Below are 23,960 nucleotides of genomic sequence, written 5' to 3'. Positions count from 1 at the left end.
CATTGTATATGGCCCTTAGTTCCACAATGTTGATTGGATGAATGGTTTCCTGACTTGACCATTTTCCTTGGAACTGTTCCCCTTGGGGACTGCTCCACAACCTCTGAGGCTTGCGTCTGTGGTTAGCAGAATCCAATTTTGAATCCCGAACCTTCGGACCCCGGTCAGGTGAGAAGTCTGAAGCCACCGCATAAGAGAAATCCTGGCTTTTGGCGACAGACGTATCCTCTGGTGCATGTGAAGATGCGATCCGAACCATTTGTCCAACAGATCCAGCTGGAAGGGCCCTGCGTGAAATCTTCCGTACTGCAGTGCCTCGTAAGAGGCTACCATCTTCCCCAGAAGGCAAATGCATAGATGCACCGATATCTGGGTTGGTTTTAGAACATCCCGCACTATCGACTGGATTACCAATGCCTTTTCTAATGGAAGGAAAACCTTCTGTGCCTCCGTATCCACTATCATCCCCAGGAACGGAAGCCTCTGTGTTGGTTCCAGGTGAGATTTTGGTAGGTTCAGAATCCACCTGTGATCCTGGAGTAGTCGGGTTGAGAGGGCAATGTTGTCCAACAACCTCTCCCTGGATGGTGCTTTTATCAGCAGATCGTCCAGCTACGGTATTATGTTCACTCCTGCCATTACCTTGGTGAACACCCTCGCTGCCGTGGAGCGGCCAAATGGCAGGGCCTGGAACTGGTAGTGACAGTCCTGTAATGCAAACCTTAGATAAGCCTGATGAGGCGGCCAAATCGGAATATGAAGGTACACATCCTTGATATCCAGAGACACCAGGAATTCCCCCTCCTCCAGACCCGAGATCACCACTCTCAGAGACTCCATATTGAACACCCGTAAGTACAGGTTCAGTGACTTGAGGTTTAAAATGGGTATTACCGTACCGTCCGGTTTCGGTAATACAAACAGGTTGGAATAATAACCCTTGTTTTGCAGCTGAAGTGGAACTGGAACAATGACCTGAGTCTGTACCAGTGTTTGAATTGCTTCCTGTAAAGTCATGCTTGCCTCTTGAGAAGCTGGTATTTGATTTGAAGAATTCCTGAAACTCCAGTCTGTAGCCCTGGGCGATAAGATCTTTGACCCAGGGATCCTGGAATGATCATGCCCATATGTGACTGAAATATTTTAATCAGGCTCCCACCTGCCTGTCTCCCAGGTAGTGTGGTTCACTGTCATGCTGTCCGGTTCTGAGGAACTGTCCGGTTCTGTCCGGTTCTGAGGAAGCAGAACCGGAGTTCTGTTCCTGTGAACCTGCAGTTGCTTGTTTTCTGGGTTTACCTCTATTGCCTTTGAAGGCTGTAGAAGAACCTTTGGTTTTACTTTTAAATTTGGCTGACCGAAAGGACTGCAGAGTTGGAGCAGCGTAGGTCTTCCTAGCTGGGGGGGCTGCGGAAGGAAGGTATGTAGACTTACCCACCTTATCCTTGGATATCCACGTATCCAGTTCATCTCCAAACAGGGCCTCACCTGTGAATGGTAGGCTTTCCACGCCTTTCCTGGAATCTGCATCCGCAGTCCACTGGCGTAGCCACAAGCCCCTGTGTGTGCTGACACTGCCATGGCAGTGGTGCATGCGTTGAGCAAGCCAATTTCTTTTATGGCCTCCACCATAAAATTTGCAGAGTCCTGTATATGCTGTAGGAGTAAAACTATCTCCCCCCTGGATAAGGAATCTAACCCCTCAATTAGATTACCTGACCATTTAGCAATGGACCTAGTGATCCATGTACAAGCAATAGTGGGTGTCTGGGCCAACCCAGCAGCTGTGTACAGGGATTTGAGAGTGGTCTCAATTTAGCGGTCAGCCGTGTTCTTTAAGGATGCTGGCCCAGGGACAGGCAAGACTATTTTACGTGACAACCTAGATACCGATGCGTCAACAATCGGAGGGTTTTCCCATTTTTTCCTATCATCCTGAGGAAAGGGGAAGGATCTGAGTAATCTCTTAGGGATCTGAAACTTCTTATCGGGATTAACCCAGGTTTCTTCAAACAGAGAATTAAACTCTTTTGATGCAGGAAAAGTAGCAGAGGATTTCTTTTTGACATTAAAATAAGACTCATCCTCCTCTGTCACTTTATCTGGAATTTGCAGGACATTCCTAATAGCTTCTATCAGAGCCTGTATTCCCTGTGACAGAGCTGCTGTCACAACTGAGGGCCTGGGCTGACGGGAGGCAGCCTCAGTTGTAGGGACTGTCACAACTAAGGGCCTGAGCTGACGGGAGGCAGCCTCAGTTGTAGGGGCTGAGGTGTAATGGAACCTGGCAGGTTGTATCAGACCCCTAGACATGTAGAAGAATTGCCCGAAGGCGTGACCACGACAACCAGGAATAAAAGTCAATGATGTTTATTATGACAACTCCGCAACACAGCAGCAGTAAAAGAAAACGTAAAAGTCAGCAAAGAATAAATACAGTTCCTGGGTACTACAGGATGGCAGGAGCCACAGGGCACTGGTAGTGTGAGATAGTTCTTATGATCTTCTAGATGGAAAGTCCTTACCAGGCCCGACTGTAGCAATGGAGATAACCCAGGATTGTGCCAGCTGGTGTTCCAGGAAAAGCTGGGTTGCTGAAGATAAAACAGCTGCTGTGGATACTGGCTGGAACCAGACTGTTGTTAGCACGGAGTGGATACTGGCTGGAACCAGTTAAATAATAAATGAACTTGGGAGCGATGAAATATGAACTGAAATGTAGAACTTGAGAGCGGAGAAATAATAATACCGGTGGAGAGTGGTAAAGTGTAGAAAGGACACCGGCCCTTTAAGGGAAGCTGTACTCTGCTGGAAGCTGAGCTGGAAGCAGGTAATGTTGTAGCTGGAAACAGATGAATCCACAATGGATTGGAGAGTCAGGCTACACCGCAGGTGGAATGCTGGTGCGGGTCTCTATGGTGGAAGTCTTGAGACAGGAGCTGGAACCTGGAAGACAATCACAGGAGAGAGACAAACAGGAACTAGGTTTGACAACCAAAGCACTGACGCCTTCCTTGCTCAGGCACAGTGTATTTATACCTGCAGCAAGGAAGGGATTGGCTAGGCAATTATGCAGATTATCAATACTGAGAACAGATTGGTGGAAATGATCAGCTGACAGAATCCAAGATGGCTGCGCCCATGCAGACACTTGGAGGGAAGTTTGGTTTGTAATCCATGTGGTAATGAAAACAGTAATGGCGGCGCCGGCCACCGGAGACAGGAGGCGCCAGGCTGACAGATGCACATCCAACCACGCGGACACAGCGGAGGCCGCGGCTGACGTAATCGCCACTCAGACACTCTGCATGCAGAAGTTCAGGGACGGCGGCGGAGGCCGCGGGAGACGCCATGCCAGGTGTAATATGGCATTTACTGTGACAGCGTCCCAGAGTGACAGGAGAGGATACAGGAATGTACACATCAGGATAACAGATGGGATCCGGTCCTGGAGCGCTGAGCCAGCCTTAGGAGGCATCTGATGGGTAAGAAATGGCGTCCAGATACCCGGATCGTGACAGCACCCCCCCCTTTAGGAGTGGCCCCAGGACACTTCTTTGGCTTTTGAGGAAACTTGGAATGGAATCTCCGGACCAAGGCAGGAGCATGGACATCAGAAGCATTGGTCCATGAACGTTCCTCAGGACCATAACCCTTCCAGTCAATAAGATATTGTAGTTGACCGTAACGGTGACGTGAGTCCAGGATCTTGGCCACTTCATACTCAACGCCTCGTTGAGTTTGGACTTTCGGAGTGGAGGAAGTGAGGAATGAAACCGATTCAAGATCAGCGGTTTCAACAGGGAAACATGGAATGTCCTGGGTATTTTTAAGAAGGGAGGCAACTGGAGTCTGTAAGCAACAGGATTGATGACTTGTTCAATCTTGAAAGGACCGATATAGCGAGGTGCAAACTTCATACTGGGAACTCTTAACCTCAAATTCTTCGTGGATAACCATACCCGATCACCCACCTTGAGAGCAGGAACAGCTCGACGCTTCTTATCCGCAAACTTCTTGTACCTGAACGATGTCTTGAGCAGAGCTGATCGTACGCTCTTCCAGATATTGGCAAACTGATGCAAGGTGATATCCACTGCGGGAACAGAAGTTGCTGGAAGCGGTTGGAACTCAGGGACTTTAGGGTGGAATCCAAAGTTAGTGAAGAATGGTGTTGAAGCAGATGAAGAATGATACTGGTTGTTATGACAGAACTCGGCCCAGGGAAGTAATTGAACCCAGTCATCTTGAGAGGAGGACACATAGATGCGGAGGAAGGCCTCCAAGTCCTGATTCACCCTCTCGGTTTGACCATTGGTCTGAGGATGGTAAGCCGTGGAAAACTTTAGCTTGACTTGGAGGACTTGACATAAACTTCGCCAGAATTTGGCTGTGAATTGAACTCCTCGATCTGAGATAATTTCTTCAGGAAGACCGTGGAGTCGGAAGATCTCTTGTATGAATACTTGAGCCAACTTGGAAGCTGACGGAAGACCGGTGAGAGGAATGAAGTGTGCCATCTTGGCGAACCGGTCAACTACCACCCAGATGGTATTGAACTTGTTGCACATGGGTAAGTCTGTAATGAAATCCATCGACAAGTGGGTCCATGGTCGACGGGGAACGGATAGTGGAACCAGTTGCCCCGCAGGCGACTGGCGGGATACTTTATGTTGGGCACACTTTGGGCAAGATGCAATAAACTCCAAGACGTCCTTTTTCAGAGTTGGCCACCAATAGGACCTAGAGATAAACTCCAGGGTTTTTTGGATACCTGTATGTCCGGCAAAACGGGAAGCATGGGCCCAATGCATGAGCTTCTTCCTTAGCATCGGCTTCACAAAACTTTTCCCTGATGGGGGCGTAGAGTCCATCCCTACCATGGAGAATGCCAACGGATTTATAATAGGATGCTTGTCTGAAGACTCTGACTCATTTTCTTGCTCCCATGAGCGGGAAAGGGCATCGGCCTTGCGATTCTGAGAGCCCGGACAGAACTGGAGTTTAAAGTCGAACCTGGAAAAGAAAAGTGCCCATCTGGCCTGACGAGGGTTGAGACATTGTGCGCCCTTCAGGTATAAAAGGTTCTTGTGGTCTGTAAGTATGGTGATTGAATGAGAAGCTCCCTCCAACAGATACCTCCACTCTTCTAGAGCGAGCTTGATGGCTAGCAACTCCTGGTCGCCAATGGCATAGTTGCGCTCAGCTGGGGAGAACTTCCGGGAGAAGAAACTGCAAGGGTGTAAATGGCCATCTTTAGCCCTCTGAGATAACACCGCTCCTACTCCAACGGAGGAGGCATCCACCTCTAGGATGAAAGGAGAGTCGATGTCAGGCTGTTTCAGAACAGGCGCAGAGATGAACCTTTGTTTTAAAAGATGAAATGCTTGCATGGCTTCTTCAGACCACTTGGACGGGTTAGCACCCTTCTTAGTGAAAGCAGTAATAGGCGCCACAATGGTGGAAAAGTCTCGTATAAACTTTCGGTAATAGTTGGCGAACCCTAAGAACCTCTGGACCCCTTTGAGGGTTAAGGGTACCGGCCAATTTTGGATTGCTTGTAGTTTCTCAGGATCCATCTCTAGTCCGGAACCGGACACAATGTACCCTAGAAACGGAATGGACTTGACTTCAAAGACGCATTTTTCTAATTTGCAATAGAGATGATTGACACGGAGACGGGACAGAACCTCTTTAACCCAAAAACGATGTTCCTCTAAATCGTTGGCAAAAATGAGGATATCGTCTAGATAGACCACGACATGACGGTATAGAATGTCTCTGAAGATCTCATTGACAAAATGCTGGAAGACAGCTGGAGCATTGCTCAATCCGAAGGGCATGACGAGGTACTCATAATGTCCGTCACGGGTGTTAAAGGCGGTCTTCCACTCGTCACCCTCACGGATCCGGATGAGATTGTATGCACCTCGCAAGTCCAGCTTTGTAAAGATGGTAGCTCCGCTAACTCTGTCAAAGAGCTCAGTAATCAGGGGTAAAGGATAACGGTTCTTGATGGTAATGTCGTTCAAACCTCTGTAGTCGATGCACGGCCGCAGACCACCATCTTTCTTCTTTACAAAAAAGAAGCCTGCGCCGGCTGGAGAAGAAGAAGGTCGAATGAACCCCTTTGCTAGGTTCTCTTTAATGTATTCCTCCATAGAATGCGTCTCAGGCAGAGACAACGGATAAGTTCGGCCTCGAGGTGGAACCTTCCCTGGAACGAGATAAATCGGGCAGTCCCATTCTCTATGAGGAGGAAGGATATCAGCAGAAGCTTTACTGAACACATCCGTGAAATCTTGATATGGAGGAGGTGGAACATCAGACGACCTGGGGGAGGAAGAACAGACAGGCAATACTTTGAACAAACATGTCTCAGCACAGGAGGAACCCCATGCCAGGATTTGCGTAGTCGTCCAATCAATTGTAGGATTGTGAAGACGGAGCCATGGAAGGCCCAGGACCACAGGATGTGTGGCACTTGGAATCACTAAAAAAGAAATAAGTTCGGAATGAAGAACTCCCACTCTCAGACGAACTGGTAGAGTCCTTAAAGAAATAACTGCCTCAAAGATCTTGCTGCCATCCACGGCAGTTAAGGAGATGGACGCAGGAAGTCTCTCGGTGGGTAGGGTCCACCGTTTAACATAGGCTTCGGTAATAAAGTTCCCAGCTGCTCCGGAATCAAGGAGGGCAATGACGTTCCGATAACGTTGAGCAACTTGAAGCGAGACTGGGAGATTACAATCTTGAGGAGATGGAGAGGAGATCATTACTCCTAGCCGGCCCTCTCCTTGGCGAGCTAGGGTCTGGAGTCCTGGACGTTTGGGACAGGCATTAATGGTGTGAGACGGAGCTGCACAATAAAGACAGAGAGACTTGGAGAGACGTCTTCGGCGCTCAGCAGGAGTTAAACGGGAACGGCCAATTTGCATGGACTCATCTTTAGTTGGTGACAGTTGGCGAGGAGGAGGAGCAGAAGATTTTGGAGCAGATGATCTTACACGCTCAGTTGCTCTCTCTCTGAAACGTAAATCAACTTTCGTGCAGAGTGAGATTAGCTCATCTAACTTGGAAGGTAAGTCTCTGGTAGCTAACTCATCTTTAATACTCTCAGATAAGCCATGCCAGAATGCAGCATACAGGGCCTCGTCGTTCCATGCCAGTTCGGATGCCAGGATCTGGAACTGTATAAGATATTGTCCTACAGTACGTGATCCCTGGCGCAAACGGAGAATCTCAGATGAAGCTGAAGTTACCCGGCCTGGCTCGTCGAAGATGCGCCTGAATGTTGACACGAATGTAGTGTAGGAGGATAGCAGGGTGTCGGACCTCTCCCATAACGGTGATGCCCAATCAAGGGCTGAGCCACTGAGAAGAGAGATAATGTAGGCAATTTTTGTACGGTCACTGGGAAAATTGCCAGGTTGTAGCTCAAACTGAATCTCACACTGGTTGAGAAATCCCCTGCAGAATCTTGGAGATCCGTCAAATTTTGCTGGCGTTGGAAGATGAAGACGTGGAGCAGAAATGGGTAAGGTGGGTGGGGTTATAGCTGGAGTCACTGTGGTTGACGCACCGGACGCGTCTGATCCACGGAGGGTTGTCTGAATCCCATCCAGCCGAGTAGAGAGATCCTGGAGACAGCGGATGATGTGGCCCTGTGCAGCCTCCTGATGTTCAAGTCGGGCTGCCAGTTCTTGCATCGGCCTGGCCGCTTGATCCTGATCTCTGGCTGGATTCATTAGGTCAGTGCTTACTGTCACAACTGAGGGCCTGGGCTGACGGGAGGCAGCCTCAGTTGTAGGGACTGTCACAACTGAGGGCCTGAGCTGACGGGAGGCAGCCTCAGTTGTAGGGGCTGAGGTGTAATGGAACCTGGCAGGTTGTATCAGACCCCTAGACATGTAGAAGAATTGCCCGAAGGCGTGACCACGACAACCAGGAATAAAAGTCAATGATGTTTATTATGACAACTCCGCAACACAGCAGCAGTAAAAGAAAACGTAAAAGTCAGCAAAGAATAAATACAGTTCCTGGGTACTACAGGATGGCAGGAGCCACAGGGCACTGGTAGTGTGAGATAGTTCTTATGATCTTCTAGATGGAAAGTCCTTACCAGGCCCGACTGTAGCAATGGAGATAACCCAGGATTGTGCCAGCTGGTGTTCCAGGAAAAGCTGGGTTGCTGAAGATAAAACAGCTGCTGTGGATACTGGCTGGAACCAGACTGTTGTTAGCACGGAGTGGATACTGGCTGGAACCAGTTAAATAATAAATGAACTTGGGAGCGATGAAATATGAACTGAAATGTAGAACTTGAGAGCGGAGAAATAATAATACCGGTGGAGAGTGGTAAAGTGTAGAAAGGACACCGGCCCTTTAAGGGAAGCTGTACTCTGCTGGAAGCTGAGCTGGAAGCAGGTAATGTTGTAGCTGGAAACAGATGAATCCACAATGGATTGGAGAGTCAGGCTACACCGCAGGTGGAATGCTGGTGCAGGTCTCTATGGTGGAAGTCTTGAGACAGGAGCTGGAACCTGGAAGACAATCACAGGAGAGAGACAAACAGGAACTAGGTTTGACAACCAAAGCACTGACGCCTTCCTTGCTCAGGCACAGTGTATTTATACCTGCAGCAAGGAAGGGATTGGCTAGGCAATTATGCAGATTATCAATACTGAGAACAGATTGGTGGAAATGATCAGCTGACAGAATCCAAGATGGCTGCGCCCATGCAGACACTTGGAGGGAAGTTTGGTTTGTAATCCATGTGGTAATGAAAACAGTAATGGCGGCGCCGGCCACCGGAGACAGGAGGCGCCAGGCTGACAGATGCACATCCAACCACGCGGACACAGCGGAGGCCGCGGCTGACGTAATCGCCACTCAGACACTCTGCATGCAGAAGTTCAGGGACGGCGGCGGAGGCCGCGGGAGACGCCATGCCAGGTGTAATATGGCGTTTACTGTGACAGCGTCCCAGAGTGACAGGAGAGGATACAGGAATGTACACATCAGGATAACAGATGGGATCCGGTCCTGGAGCGCTGAGCCAGCCTTAGGAGGCATCTGATGGGTAAGAAATGGCGTCCAGATACCCGGATCGTGACAGCTGCATTCCCCCCCCCCCCCTCCCCCCTGAGTCCACCTCACCCTCCTCTGCATCTGACACGTCGTCATCAGTGTCAGTCTGCAGGAGTTGGGCCAGTGTACACTTTTGTGGACAAATGGTAGGGGTCTGAGGCGCTGGTGTGGTGCCTGAATCTCTATTCATCAGGTCGTCCACAGACTGTATTAAGTACTGCGTCTCTTTCTCTTTCAGGGATAATTAGAAATATTCGAAATCATCCCTTTTAGTGAATCCAACCATGCTGGTTTGGACCCACTAGCCTGAGAATGTGTACTATCCTGAGTACACTGTAGTGATCCCCCTGGGGAAGAAACACACTCCTTTGACATTGTAAATGTGAAATCACACCCACACACACAGGAAAAGGTTAACACAGAGCCCTTCTAGGGAGAGGCAGAGTATGATGGAGCCAGCCACATAGCGCCCTTCTTGCTAATGCCAAGCTTAGCTGGGTCGCAGACTAAGCACCCTTAATAGGGGCTTAGTATTCTAACACCGCTCAACCCCCTTACTATGACCCCCTGGTACCGCTGAGGAATTGTGGAGTCCTTGTGGAGAAGCTGCGCTTCCCTGCCAGTCTGGTCAGTGTGAGCTACAGGAGGGAAAATGGCGCTGTCGAGCTGCTGGATCCGCTCATAGTGCAGCCCCGCCCCCTTAATGGCGTGCGGTCTTCCCGGTTTTATTATACCGGCTGAGGTGCTTGTGATGCTTAAAAGCGGGTTAGAACCCCTGTAAGCTGTACTGCCAGTGTTGGTATTGTTTTTAGTGGCTCAGCTCGCCCCTCACAGCAGAACACACACACACACACACACACACACACACACACACACACACACCATGTTGTCCTGAGCCTGGAGATGCAGCCTGTATGTAAGCGCTGCGCTCCATACCCTTACGCCATTACAGCCGGCGACCCGCTAACCGGGCTGCCGGCCGCCTACTCACCACTCTTCTTACTTCTGGCTGTTAGGGTTGGCGGCATGCTGTGGGAATGCACGCTCGCCATGGTGGGGCTTGCGAATGGTTCCCACAGGAGCTCAGTGTCCTGTCAGCTGGAAATGGGACCATTAACCCTATAGGAGATTGGCCCGTTCCCCCCCTAAGTCCCACGAAGCAGACAGGCTGGTGCCAACCAGCCCTGTCTGAAAATAACAAACGGCATAGAGGGAGGAGCCAGCGCACACTAATGATTTCTTAACGTGCCCAAGGCTCCTAGTGGACCCGTCTATACCCCATGGTACTAAATGGACCCCAGTATCCTCTAGGACAGGCATGTCCAAACTGTGGCCCTCCAGCTGTTGAGAAACTACACATCCCAGCATGTTCATACACAGATTTAGCATTCTCTGACAGCAAAACTGAATCAGGGCATGCTGGAATATGCAGTTTCACAACAGCTGGAGGGCCGCAGTTTGGACATGCCTGCTCTAGGACGTAAGAGAAAATAAGACAATGCAGTAGTGATACTTTATTAATGTAACAATATACTGTAACGGGTGTGGATCATTAGATCAACAGTGTCTAGGTCGACAATGTTTAGGTCGACCACTATAGGTCGACAGTCACTATGTCGACAGGGCTTGAAGGTCGACAGGGTTTCTAGGTCGACGTGTTCTAGGTCGACAAGTCAAAAAGTCGACATGAGTTTTTCATGGGTTTTTTGGTGTCGTTTTCTCCGTACAGTGACCGGGAAGCCCAATTAGTGCACCATGTCCCCTCGCATGGCGAGCTTAGCTCGCCATGCTTCGGGCAAGGTGCCTCGCTGCGCTCAGCACAGGTTACTATTCCCAATCTTAGTCGGCGTGGATCGTTAAGTATGAAAAAGTTCAAGAAAAAAATGTGAAAAACTCATGTCGACCTAGAACATGTCAACCTAGAAACCCTGTCGACCTATAGTGGACGACCTAAACATTGTCAACCTAGGCACTGTCGATCTTCAGACCGAATCCCACTGTAACACAATCTCACTAATAGCACAACTATTTTTATATACCTTACATGGAAACACAAGTTGTAAAGATTTATAGAATGTATAACACATGGCAATCTCCATGGGGCAGGAAGCTCATCTTACAGACACGAGCATGTTATAAAATACAAGGACTCTGTACAAAGAACTGGGGGGAAAAAGGTTTGCAACGCTAGATTTCCACCAACTGAGCCTGCGCCCTGGAGATAAGCCCCAGCAATTTCTGCAATCTGCAAATGACAAATCGCTGCAGATTCCCCCAAAACAGCTAAATATTTTAAACCTACTGAGAATCAGACCTCCCAATTTACAAAGCAATGTAGCCTGCCTGCTGCAGGAACTGCAGTACTATGTTTCCCATTGAAGCTGACCCTACAGTGATAACGGAAGGGGTGTGGTTCATCAAATCGACAGTGTCTAGGTCGACAATGTTTAGGTCGACCACTATAGGTCGACATGGATGGAAGGTCGACAGGTCTAAAGGTCGACATGAGGATTTTTTATATTTTTTTGGTGTCGTTTTCTTCGTAGAGTGACCGGGATCCCAAATTAGTGCACCGCGTCCCCTCGCATGGCTCGCTTTGCTCGCCATGCTTCGGGCATGGTGCCTTCGCTCCACTACCGCTTCGCTCGGCACAGATTACCGTTCCAATCGTAGTCCACGTGGATCGTTAAGTATGAAAAAATTCAAAAAAAGAAAAAAAATATGAAAAACTCATGTCGACCTTTAGACCTGTCGACCTAGCACGTCGACATAGAAACCCTGTCGACCTTCCATCCATGTCGACCTAGTGACTGTCGACCTATAGTGGTCGACCTAAACATTGTCGACCTAGACACTGTCGATCTTCAGACCGGATCCCTAACGGAACACCCAGGATAAAGTATTTACAGTGTTTGTGATTGACTTACCAGTTATTTATATAGCGCACACATATACTGCAGCACTTTATAGAGACAATTTGGCCATTCACATCAGTCCCTGCCCCAGTGGAACTTACAAACTATATTTCCTACCACATGTACACACACACACACACACACACACTAGAGCAGGGCTGGCCAAACCAGTCCTCGAGATCTACCAACAGTTCATTTTTACAGACCTCCTGGAGATCTGTAGAATTGTCAGTTAGGAATGAATGCAGCACATCTTAATTAGTAATGACTACACCTGAGCACCAGCTAGGAGGTCTGGAAAATGTGAACTGTTGGTAGATCTCAGGGACTGGTATGGCCAGCCCTGCACTAGAGTATCTGTTTTTGTCAGGAGCCAATTAACCTACCAGTATGTTTTTGGACTGTGGAAGGAAACCGGAGCACCCGGAGAAAACCTGTGCAAGCACAGGGAGAATATACAAACTCCACACAATTAGGGCCATGGTGGGAATCAAACTCAAGACCTCAGGCAGTAATGATAACTATTACAATAAAATGATGTATGGGATGATAACACGGAAATTCAGGCCAGAGCTCATACAATGTGCCATAATGCCCCCCGTCATGGCAACTTGGCTGCCCCTAGACCAGAAGTCAGCAACCATGACCTTCACACGGTGTAGAAAGCCATTTTGTGGGAAGAGTCAATATCCATGAGAATGCAGATAATGTTTGATAAGTATCAGTGACAAAAATCTTTTGGACATGGTATATTCTGTAAGTGGATCTCTGCAAGTCACATTCCTTATAATAAGCCATGTTTCAGTTCAATGTCCTGGGAATGGCTAGAAATTCTAAGAAGAACTTTTTACAGCATAATGAATTCCATTGCTGGCCCTGTCAGACCTCCTGCATTTCCTGTATGTATGTATGAAGAATAGGTTGTCACTGTACCAAAAAGAGAGGTCAATGAGTAATGTGCACGATTCCCGGGGGCTAGCTTACAAACTCAGCACCGCAAAGCCAAGTGAACGGGATTTAATTTATTATTTTCATTTTAAATAATGATAATTAGGTTATTTATATAGTGCTTTTCTCCAGTAGGACTCCAATGAAACTGCCACATATATTCCTTTGATAGAAAAAAAAAAAAAAAAAAGAACACTGCAGCAGTCACAAGCAGTTTGCTATGTGAAACCGCTGACCTGTATCAGGAAAACAAATGAGCGCAGTATATGTGTCGCCAAGACACAAGAGGTCGTTATTTGTGGGATGCTACACAGCCGGCGCAGGGCTAAATATTCTGCTAATATGACACTGGTACAGACAATGGTATCGTATTTACAGAACACTTAATAGAACCATTAAAATCTATATTTTAAACAGCCATAGCACAAAGTATTTTTCCCCTTTAAATAGCTAAGTTAAAGTACCTTTTAATAATGCATTTTTCTCCTACAAATCCATTTCTCCTTTTCAAAATCTCTCTAGTGGGAAAGAAAGTATGGAAATAGAGCTCAGAGGGGTGTTGCAAAGCCTCTCTGCTCACTATAGAATGTGCAATGTGACTGTGGTTGCCATTGTAGTCACATAACACCGTGGAAAATATACAGGATTCTAAATCATTAACCACTTAACTGGCACGGTCAGATCACATGCGATCGCGCCACCACACTATGCCCCCCAGTTTTTGACAAGGAGATCCATTCTGCAGATGTGCCCAATATAATATTTAAAAAAATACTTTTCAAAACTATATTAAATGAAAAAAATAAAAACAATGTTAGAACGGTTTTGAAGGGAAAAATTGTCAGTTAAGTGGTTAATTGACAAGTAATTACTGAGCTGCTTCTTACAGAGTGCAAAAAAAAACAACATTTTTTTTCATTGGATCGGTGCTTTATGAGTTGTCTAAATTAACAAATAGTAATAGACATGAAAAAATTCGAAAGCAACATGTATCAAAAGAATTCAATATACAAAATCTAGAAATCTTTTTCAGGTTGCTAAACCATTTATTGTTGACCATAGGCCTACCTTAATGGGATACAACTTTAAACAATAGAACATAAATAATAAAACATTTTAAGGGTAAAAGGTGAGAACCTGCTTTTTTATGCTCTTTGAGCAAGACGTTTCTATGGGACTACACATATGTGCTGCACACACATACATATGATATACATACATACATACATACATACATACATACAGATGGGTCCATGTTTATCTTGACCTTTAATATGATTAACTGAGACTGGGCAGTCGGACTTAGGGGGTCATTCAGAGTTGTTCGCTCGTTGCCAATTTTCGCTATGCTGCGATTTGTTGCTAAGTGCGCATGGTATGCAGAGCGCATGCGCTAAGTTATTTAACACAAAACTTAGTAGATTTGCTGGTGTTCGAGCGACGCTTTTCAGTCGCACTGCTGATCGGTGAATAATTGACAGGAAAGGGGCGTTTCTGTGTGGTAACTGAGCGTTTTCCGGGAGTGTGCTAAAAAACGCAGGCGTGTCAGGGAAAAACGCGGGAGTGTCTGAGGAAACGGGGGAGTGGCTGGCCGAACGCAGGGCGTGTTTGTGACGTCAAACCAGGAACTAAACGGACTGAGCTGATCGCAATCTACGAGTAGGTCTGGAGCTACTCAGAAACTGCAAAGAATTTTTTAGTAGCAGTTCTGCTAATCTTTCGTTCGCTATTCTGCTATGCCAAGATATACTCCAAGAGGGCGGCAGCCTAGCGTGTGCAATGCTGCTAAAAGCAGCTAGCGAGCGAACAACTCGGAATGAGGGCCTTAATCCCCTGCTGTAATGATTTAGGGAGTAATTCCAAGTTGATCGCAGCAGCAAATTTGTTAGCAGTTGGGCAAAACCATTTGCACTGCAGGGGGGGGCAGATATAACATTTGCAGAGAGAGTTAGATTTGGGTGGGGTGTGTTCAAACTGAAATCTAAATTGCAGTGTAAAAATAAAGCAGCCAGTATTTGCCCCTACACAGAAACAAAATAACCCACCCAAATCTAACTCTCTCTGCACATGTTATATCTGTCCCCCCCTGCAGTGCACATGGTTTTGCCCAACTGCTAACAAATTTGCTGCTGCGATCAACTCTGAATTACCCCCTTAATCCCCTGCTGTATTGTTCTCTGTATTGTATTGCACCTGAGAACAATAGATGAAGGGTTTATGTTAATAAACCATGTTGTGCCTAGGCGCAGCAAACTAGCCAAGATAACCGTGAACCCATCTGTACAGAGTGGGGGAGACTGGCCGCTGGAGGGCAAATGGCACAGCTCCGATTGTGGCAATGTCTCTGATTCAGAACACACACAAAAAAAAAATTAGTCTGTCAGGAAGGGATTTACGGTGGTCAGAACAACCCCCCAAGTGTGCGCCACTGCCAATGAATGGTCTTACTTAGTCCATTCTGTCCCCCTTCCCCTCCGCCCATGTCTGATAAGTAAGGCATTTTGGGGACAGGAGTTTAGCACACGCACACATGCAGGAGAGGGTTTTTATCTACAGGCACAAATACAATGGTGGTGTTTCAAATGGGCCTCACTACTGTTTGTAGCAGATACAACCACAGAATGCGGAGAAAACATTTCTGCACATATCTTGAGATATATTTTACTTTTCTTTATAACGCTATTTAGATACATTCTATGAAAAAAAAAAAAGCATCAAAATAGGGATGCATTCCTTTAACAAACAAAGCCAGTATGTTGGTGTATTGCAGATATCTGTTATTTTGCCATTACATTTAGTGATCCTACTGAAGCTTGTAAACATCATGAGCCTATTTCAGTCCCAGTACATACTCCCTGTGGCCGATTCCAGCATCCCGCAGACAGGATTTTTCATACAATTTCAAAATCAGCAACCAACTGTGTTGATGTCAAAATAACACCCAAGCATTTATATATCAAACTGTTGGTCACAATGCAGGACCAATCTAGAGAAAAGCAATGCAATCCCCTTACGAAGTTACCTGCTGATAATAAACGTAGTGCCAACCAATGGTGTTTAAGTCTAGTTGTTTTTTTAAAAAAACATTAGTATAACACAAAAGTCACTTTACTGCGACATAATAACTGTAATATAACATTTGCATGTTTTGTCATGTTATTTAGAGCTATAAAAGCATTTAAAAGTTAACATGTTGCCTAGACAAAGTAGAAGCACTAAAGAGGCACAAGGGAACGGATGACACCTTTAAGGCACGAGGCTCTTAGGAACTAGTCAATGCAGTGAAGCTATACTGTACATGCGGACAAAAGTAACACTGCCCTCTAGAAGCCAAGTTATTATACTACAGACCATAGGCCCTCCCATACCTTAAGTACAGTGTCCTACTGGGATTTGATAGAGGAATGAAAAAACATCAAAACGGGATGCAGTCAGGTGTTCGGTGGCTGAGATTCCACCAGTCGGCATACCAACGCCGGGAACGCGACCACCAGAATGCCCGCTGTTTGACATCGCCGGCTCTTGAACTTGGTATTAATCTGCTGCAGAGCATTTTTACAGTGCAAACCTACAAAGCTGTTAGTCACTCTCTGCCTGTTGAATTAGGGAAGGCTCTACCTCCAAAAATTGCAGCCTTCTGCAGTAGAGGCTTAAAAAAAAAGGTATCATGGACATATTCACATCCATTTAAACACCCCAGTTTATTTCATGTATATTATGTGGCTGTGTAATACACAGGCTTCAATGTATATCCATTTCACACCATAAAATAACTTGTTCTTTAACACTATAAAAGGTTAAATTCCATAACATCCGTTATCTAGTATCAGCACTGGAAAGTTCTACTTTTCTTTGAGCTGTAGGCGAAGGGTGTGCTTACTTTTATGCCTACATTATGCAACATTGGTATTTTATTACAACCTATAGCCATACTAATATGCACATACAGGAGAAGCATCTTACCTCTGGAAGCTGACTCCAGATAAGCTGAGCAGGACGGTAATTCCTAACCACAATGTTGTCACTGGGTTGAGGTTCAGCCTGGACAGAATTATCTTCTAGCAGGTCGTCGTCCGATTCCAGATTGTTAGAAATTAGCCCCCTCTCTCTGAACTCCTGGTACAGTCTGGGGTCTGGAGAGAAAATACGGTTCAGAAAAAGTGACAGGCTTTCGGAAATCTCTTTGAAACTGGCAGAGTTTTCCTCCACAGTGTTGCTGAAGAGTGACAGGAAAGGGGCAGCCAGACTGTCTCTTCTTGCCCAGGATGGACCAGAAAGTGAAAACCTACGGAAAACTCCCAACACCACATTTTCCTCTGCCGTGTTCTGTCCCATGGTTGCATCTGACAGGCTCCCCCTGTACTGCTCTTGTTGACCAGTTTAAGTTGCTGAAGTGATATCGTAACTGGGTGTTGAATTTAACATCTTGGCCTGACGCGGTTGACATAACCATACAAATGAACCTGTACTCAGAACCCAAAGAGACTCGGGACCGTTGTTAGATGTGCCAAATTAAAGGAGCTTCTTTGAGATAGTTTGTTGGGTCTAATGGAGTCACAATATACAATACTTCGCAACTTAGGGGTCTATTCATGAAGAAGTGAAAAGAGTGAAGTGAGCCAGTGGAGAAGTTGCCCATGGCAACCAGTCAGTGTTGAGGTAACAGTTATAAAATGCATTCTATAAAAATTATACGTAGCAGCTAATTGTGGAGAAGTGAACCAATGTAGAAATTGTCCATGGCAACCACTTTTCACTGCTTCATGAATAGACTCCTTAGGACGTTATGAAACATTCTTTTATTCCATTTCTTTTCAAGCATATAAAAACTGGTGCAAAGGTGGCATTATTACACGTTGTAATCAGTCAGATTCTATCAATCATCGGTCTAATACAAACTGAAAAGTATTGGACACCATGGGGTTACTTTAAAGAACACTAAAGCTCACTGTGAAGAAAGGTAATGTTTCCCAAAGCAACCAAGTATTAACTTGTTTTTCTAGTACCGTTACAAAAGGATACCAAAATGTCTGGTGGGTTGCCACAGGCCAAACCATAGTTACTTCACAGTTACCCCAATAGATGTCCACTCTAAAGGAATGTCCAGAAGATGTCTTAATTTTGGGGGGGATGTTGCAGACACCTCCCACCACAATACGATTTGTGGCATAATGGCTCCAATTACGCAAATCACTGCAATGCTCAGTGTGGGCGGGGGACACGGCATGGCAAGTATCACCCCCCTTGTTGCCCTTGTATTTTTAGTACATTAGGTTATATCTTGCCTTGGTTATGAAATGCAAACATAATGTGGAATGGAAACAGAATTCTGTTTTATTGCCTATAAATGGACACTGGGTGTAGTTATACCACACAGTACGAGGCATGAGGTGTAAAACCAGTTACGCAGCCTGCCTAGCGGATCATCTGACCTGTGTGTGAGGAATTAGTCAGCACAAGCTATACAGTGACAAATGAGAATTTCTCTGCGATATAGAAAGAACAGGCACACAAGGGAGGGAGAGAGATTATACAGTGTGTGCAAACACTGAGGTTTCAGCAGAATGCACTGCATGTAGGATTTAGTTGGTTAATGTTGCTATTGATGACTTATTCATGGCTGTAACTAGGGGGGGCGCTAGTGGGGCACACGCCCCGGGCGCTGGATTTGAAGGGATGCAAGCTGTCCACCCTCCCCACCCCCAACACTGCCACATCATCTCCTCTCCTGGTCACCAGCATACATACAGCAGCTATCTCAGTGTGCCTCACTCCCAGCGTCGCTACTGCCGCCTGTGTGGGCGTCGGTACTCAGTTTCTCCCGGGGTGGGGAAGCCTTGGGAAAGTTTTGCAGTGTCCCAGCCAGTCAGTGGGCTGGGACTTCTATACTAGGCTGTGCATGGCCTCGCCCTCCACGTCTTTCCTCCAATCACATGCCAGGACAGGAGCTGCGAGTTTACACAGAGGCACAGACACCGGAGGCTACTGAGTTCCAGCACTGACCACACACCATGCTCCTCTGAGGATCATCCGAGCAGCAGCCCCCTGCCCTCACACCGGCCCCAGGCAGCCACTGCAGTGAGTGAGAGCATTTATAGTGAGCCCATCCATAGGGACTGCATTTATAGGAACTGTATATATATCAGGAGTAAGTCTAGAAGAAGTACACCTTTGCAAAGTACCTTTAAAGAGTGTATCTAGTGGGAGTATACATATATAGGGAAAGCATCTATAGGGGGTACAACTATAGGGAGTGCATCAATATGAAATATGTCCCAGAATAAATAGAAGTGTGCTTGCTAGGGGGGGGGGGCGGCTCTGACTTATTAAGCACATGGACTACTAGTTCCTTAGCTTCGCATGTATCAAAATGGAAATGCATGCAATATATTTAATCATTTTGAGACAAACATCAGCAGCAGTGCCCCTAGTGGACAATATAATTCATAGTCATATCGATTTACCACCCAATAACGCTTTGAACAAAAGCAACCGTAAGATATAAAAGTGCCCTTATTTCAGCCAACAGTATAATGTTACTTTATACAATTTGGGGCTGATGCAGAGCTGAATGTATGAACAGAGGCCGCAGAGACATCTTGAGGGTCCAGCTTCCTGTCCTGGCACCCTCTTGGCGATGTCATGACATCACATCCTGTAGGAAAGGGGAGGTGGAGAGGCAGGCCCATGGTGCATTAGTGCCTGCTTACATCAATGCTGCACTAGAAAAAGGCCCAGATAATGATGAAGAGCAGCAAACTAAACCTACGGATATTAGAGGGCAAGTTGTCTCCAGCTCTACATAGAGACAATATAGGCATTTTTGTTATGTGCGTGCAACTTGGGAGCAACATTCAACTCCGCATTACAGCCTCCCCTTCAAGGAGTGCAGAGGAAACACTGTGACCAGGTCAATAAAGCATTTACCACTGGAAACAATATTGAAAGAAATACTGAATTTTTCAGGGGGGTTAATTAGTTATAATCAGAAAATGATTGTAATTAGGCCAATTAACTAAGATATTACTGTAAATGAACAATATAATAAAGCATAAACAAAGATAGATCATAATAATTAAATTGCCTCGTGCATCACCTCCCTGGTCTACAGTACAAGACTTGGCAAAATAATGCAGGTATTTGTTCTAGAAAACATTCCACAGCCTGAGATCTGAGCTGTGCTATTGTACAGCACATTCCCCTCCTCCTATAGTGATGTCATATATTTACTGAGACACCAGGTAATACAGTTATTATAAGGTGTTATATAGCATCCACACCCAATGCATAACTGTTCAGGATTGTGATACCTACAGGTGAAAGGCAGAGATCCCTACAATAAAGCAGTTCTAATCGAATAGATCCAAGGTGGGAATCGCATGAAACCTTTTTCTACGGCATCTTACTAGGAAACCATAGACTGGCGTCTAAAAAATATACGGCTCTGGGTATCGGACTTTCCGTGGTAAAAAGTGAGTGAGTATTACATAGAACCAGGGTCCTTACCCAACTTTTTAACCGAAGAAATTATGTACTGGCCAATGTGTCAGTGACCTCTCGACCAGCATACATTGCCAACACCCCAATGACATAATAATAATAATAATAAATAAATAATAATATATTTGCTATCACAGTAGCTATGCCCTTGGAGGTATAACACTGGTCTGAGTCAGTGTAGAGCGCACATCCGATGCTTTGTGTACTACTCTGGTGCTAGAAGATTGGTACATGCACAGGTCTTATACTTCGAGATTTCTCACAGTTCTCCAAAGACGGAGCTTGACTGACCGGTTGCAGCCATTTGAGGGCGGGCTGGAGGAGGGGATGACCAGTGTTCCGAAAATGGGGGCGTATCGCCCCCCTTTTATGTGAGCGTCAGGGCCGGGGTCTGTGCATGCCGACGTAGATTTCCTGGCCTCGGCTAAGGAGCTGCAACCGCCAATCTGAGGAGCCACAGGGTTACTTAGATGTCTGATGGTCTCGCACAGTGATCAAATGCTATGTCTTAGGATGCAGCAGCTTGCAGAAGCTGGCAGGAGGCCTCTATTTATACATGACAGCATGTTTTCTGTTTCCATCACTGAATCAGGTATCTCTCTATGATCAGAACAGTCAGACAAGATGTAGGACATCCTGGGAAGGTACCTCTCTATGATCAGAGCAGTCAGACAAGATGCAGGACATCTAATGGAGATACCTCTCTATGATCAGAGCAGTCAGACAAGATGCAGGACATCTAATGGAGATACCTCTCTATGATCAGAGCAGTCAGACAAGATGCAGGACATCTAATGGAGATACCTCTCTATGATCAGAGCAGTCAGACAAGATGCAGGACATCTAATGGAGATACCTCTCTATGATCAGAGCAGTCAGACAAGATGCAGGACATCTAATGGAGATACCTCTCTATGATCAGAGCAGTCAGACAAGATACAGGACATCTAATGGAGGTACCTCTCTATGATCAGAACAATCAGACAAGATGCAGGGGAGGTACCTCTCTATGATCAGAGCAGTCAGACAAGATGCAGGACATCTAATGAAGGTACCTCTCTATGATCAGATCAGTCAGACAAGATGCAGGACATCTTATAGAGATACCTCTCCATGATCAGAGCAGTCAGACAAGATGCAGAACATCTAATGGAGGTACCTCTCTATGATCAGAACAGTCAGACAAGATGCAGGACATGCAGGGGAGGTACCTCTCTATGATCAGAGCAGTCAGACAAGATGCAGGACATGCAGGAGGTATGTGTCTATGATCAGATCTCTCTTACAAGGTTTGGGACATCAGAGTTATGACATATAGTAAGAGGGACTGATCAGTCAGTATAGTAACTCACAAACAAGTAAGCTGGGATTGCACCTCTGCCGCACCTGACCTCACATTTGTCCTTTCACTATACATGCAGGAACCTGTACTAGACCAGTACTAGCAGCTACAAGTTTCTTCATGCTGTCTAACTGCTGAGCTTACAGGAGCATTACACCATGTTGCAGGCTGCTATTTCACATCTCCTATCCCTCCAAGTTACACATAGCAGCTTTAGAACCTTTGTGCAGCAAAAGCCTACAGGGCAATAACAGGGTCATCATAAATCATATACAATACACCGTGCCACAAAACTGGTAACCAGTCATTAGGAGCCATTGGGACATAAGAGGTCACCAGCTATGTTCATAAATAAACAGGTGGCACTAAGATGTGTGCATGGTGGGGCATACAGGGCAAAGGGGCCAATGAAATGTAAAGCACCTGGGATGTTTTAGGGAACAAATAAAGGGTGTGGATTAAAAGCTAGACCATGAATAGGTCAACACCATATGGTCAACAGGGTCAAAAAGTCAACATGGAAATTGTCGACACAATTTTGTTTGTTTTTTGTGTCATTTTGTACGATTAACCATATCTAAGACAAACTAGTGGAAACGTGTACCTTCGTAAGCTTGCCACGTTTTGGGCAAGGTGCCTCGCTGCGCATCATTTACCATCCAATCATAGTCCACGTGGATGGTAAATGATTAAAAAATAATAATAATAATTTTTTTTTTCTCAAAAAAAAAAATAAAAAAAAATAAGAATTTACTTACCGATAATTCTATTTCTCATAGTCCGTAGTGGATGCTGGGAACTCCGTAAGGACCATGGGGAATAACGGCTCCGCAGGAGACTGGGCACAAAAGTAAAGCTTTAGGACTACCTGGTGTGCACTGGCTCCTCCCCCCATGACCCTCCTCCAAGCCTCAGTTAGGATACTGTGCCCGGACGAGCGTACACAATAAGGAAGGATTTATGAATCCCGGGTAAGACTCATACCAGCCACACCGATCACACCGTACAACCTGTGATCTGAATCCAGTTAACAGCATGATAACAGAGGAGCCTCTGGAAAGATGGCTCACAACCACAATAACCCGATTTTTGTAACAATAACTATGTACAAGTATTGCAGACAATCCGCACTTGGGATGGGCGCCCAGCATCCACTACGGACTATGAGAAATAGAATTATCGGTAAGTAAATTCTTATTTTCTCTGACGTCCTAGTGGATGCTGGGAACTCCGTAAGGACCATGGGGATTATACCAAAGCTCCCAAACGGGCGGGAGAGTGCGGATGACTCTGCAGCACCGAATGAGAGAACTCCAGGTCCTCCTCAGCCAGGGTATCAAATTTGTAGAATTTAGCAAACGTGTTTGCCCCTGACCAAGTAGCTGCTCGGCAAAGTTGTAAAGCCGAGACCCCTCGGGCAGTCGCCCAAGATGAGCCCACTTTCCGTGTGGAATGGGCTTTTACAGATTTTGGCTGTGGCAGGCCTGCCACAGAATGTGCAAGCTGAATTGTGCTACAAATCCAACGAGCAATAGTCTGCTTAGAAGCAGGAGCACCCAGCTTGTTGGGTGCATACAGGATAAACAGCGAGTCAGATTTTCTGACTCCAGCCGTCCTGGAAACATATATTTTCAGGGCCCTGACTACGTCCAGCAACTTGGAGTCCTCCAAGTCCCTAGTAGCCGCAGGTACCACAATAGGCTGGTTCACGTGAAACGCTGAAAACAGCTTAGGGAGAAATTGAGGATGAGTCCTCAATTCCGCCCTGTCTGGAAGATCAGATAAGGGCCTTTACAGGATAAAGCCCCCAATTCTGACACGCACCTGGCCGAGGCCAGGGCCAACAACATGACCACTTTCCATGTGAGATATTTTAACTCCACAGATTCAAGTGGTTCAAACCAATGTGACTTTAGGAACCCCAAAACTACATTGAGATCCCAAGGTGCCACTGGAGGCACAAAAGGAGGCTGTATATGCAGTACCCCTTTTACAAAACGTCTGAACTTCAGGAACTGAAGTTAGTTCTTTCTGGAAGAAAATTGACAGGGCCGAAATTTGAACCTTAATGGACCCCAATTTTAGGCACATAGACACTCCTGTTTACAGGAAATGCAGGAATCGACCTAGTTGAAAATTCCTCCATCGGGGCCTTACTGGCCTCGCAC

At 46.2% G+C, this 23,960-nt stretch overlaps 1 protein-coding gene across 4 annotated transcripts in view; it reads right to left on the bottom strand.

The window, feature by feature from the left end:
• ARHGEF16 (Rho guanine nucleotide exchange factor 16) overlaps positions 1 to 23,960 on the bottom strand; it is a 207,985-nt gene that overhangs the window by 105,160 nt on the left and 78,865 nt on the right. For all 4 annotated transcript variants that reach the window (XM_063943347.1, XM_063943350.1, XM_063943349.1 and 1 more), the window contains one exon: positions 16,914 to 17,083. In XM_063943347.1, coding sequence (XP_063799417.1) covers positions 16,914 to 17,083 — 170 coding nt within the window. The remainder of the gene's footprint in view (positions 1 to 16,913; positions 17,084 to 23,960) is intronic.

The sequence above is a fragment of the Pseudophryne corroboree genome, chromosome 10, assembly GCF_028390025.1.
Source record: "Pseudophryne corroboree isolate aPseCor3 chromosome 10, aPseCor3.hap2, whole genome shotgun sequence".
Classification (NCBI taxonomy): Eukaryota; Metazoa; Chordata; class Amphibia; order Anura; family Myobatrachidae; genus Pseudophryne; species Pseudophryne corroboree.
This window is presented reverse-complemented; position numbering and strand designations above follow the sequence as displayed.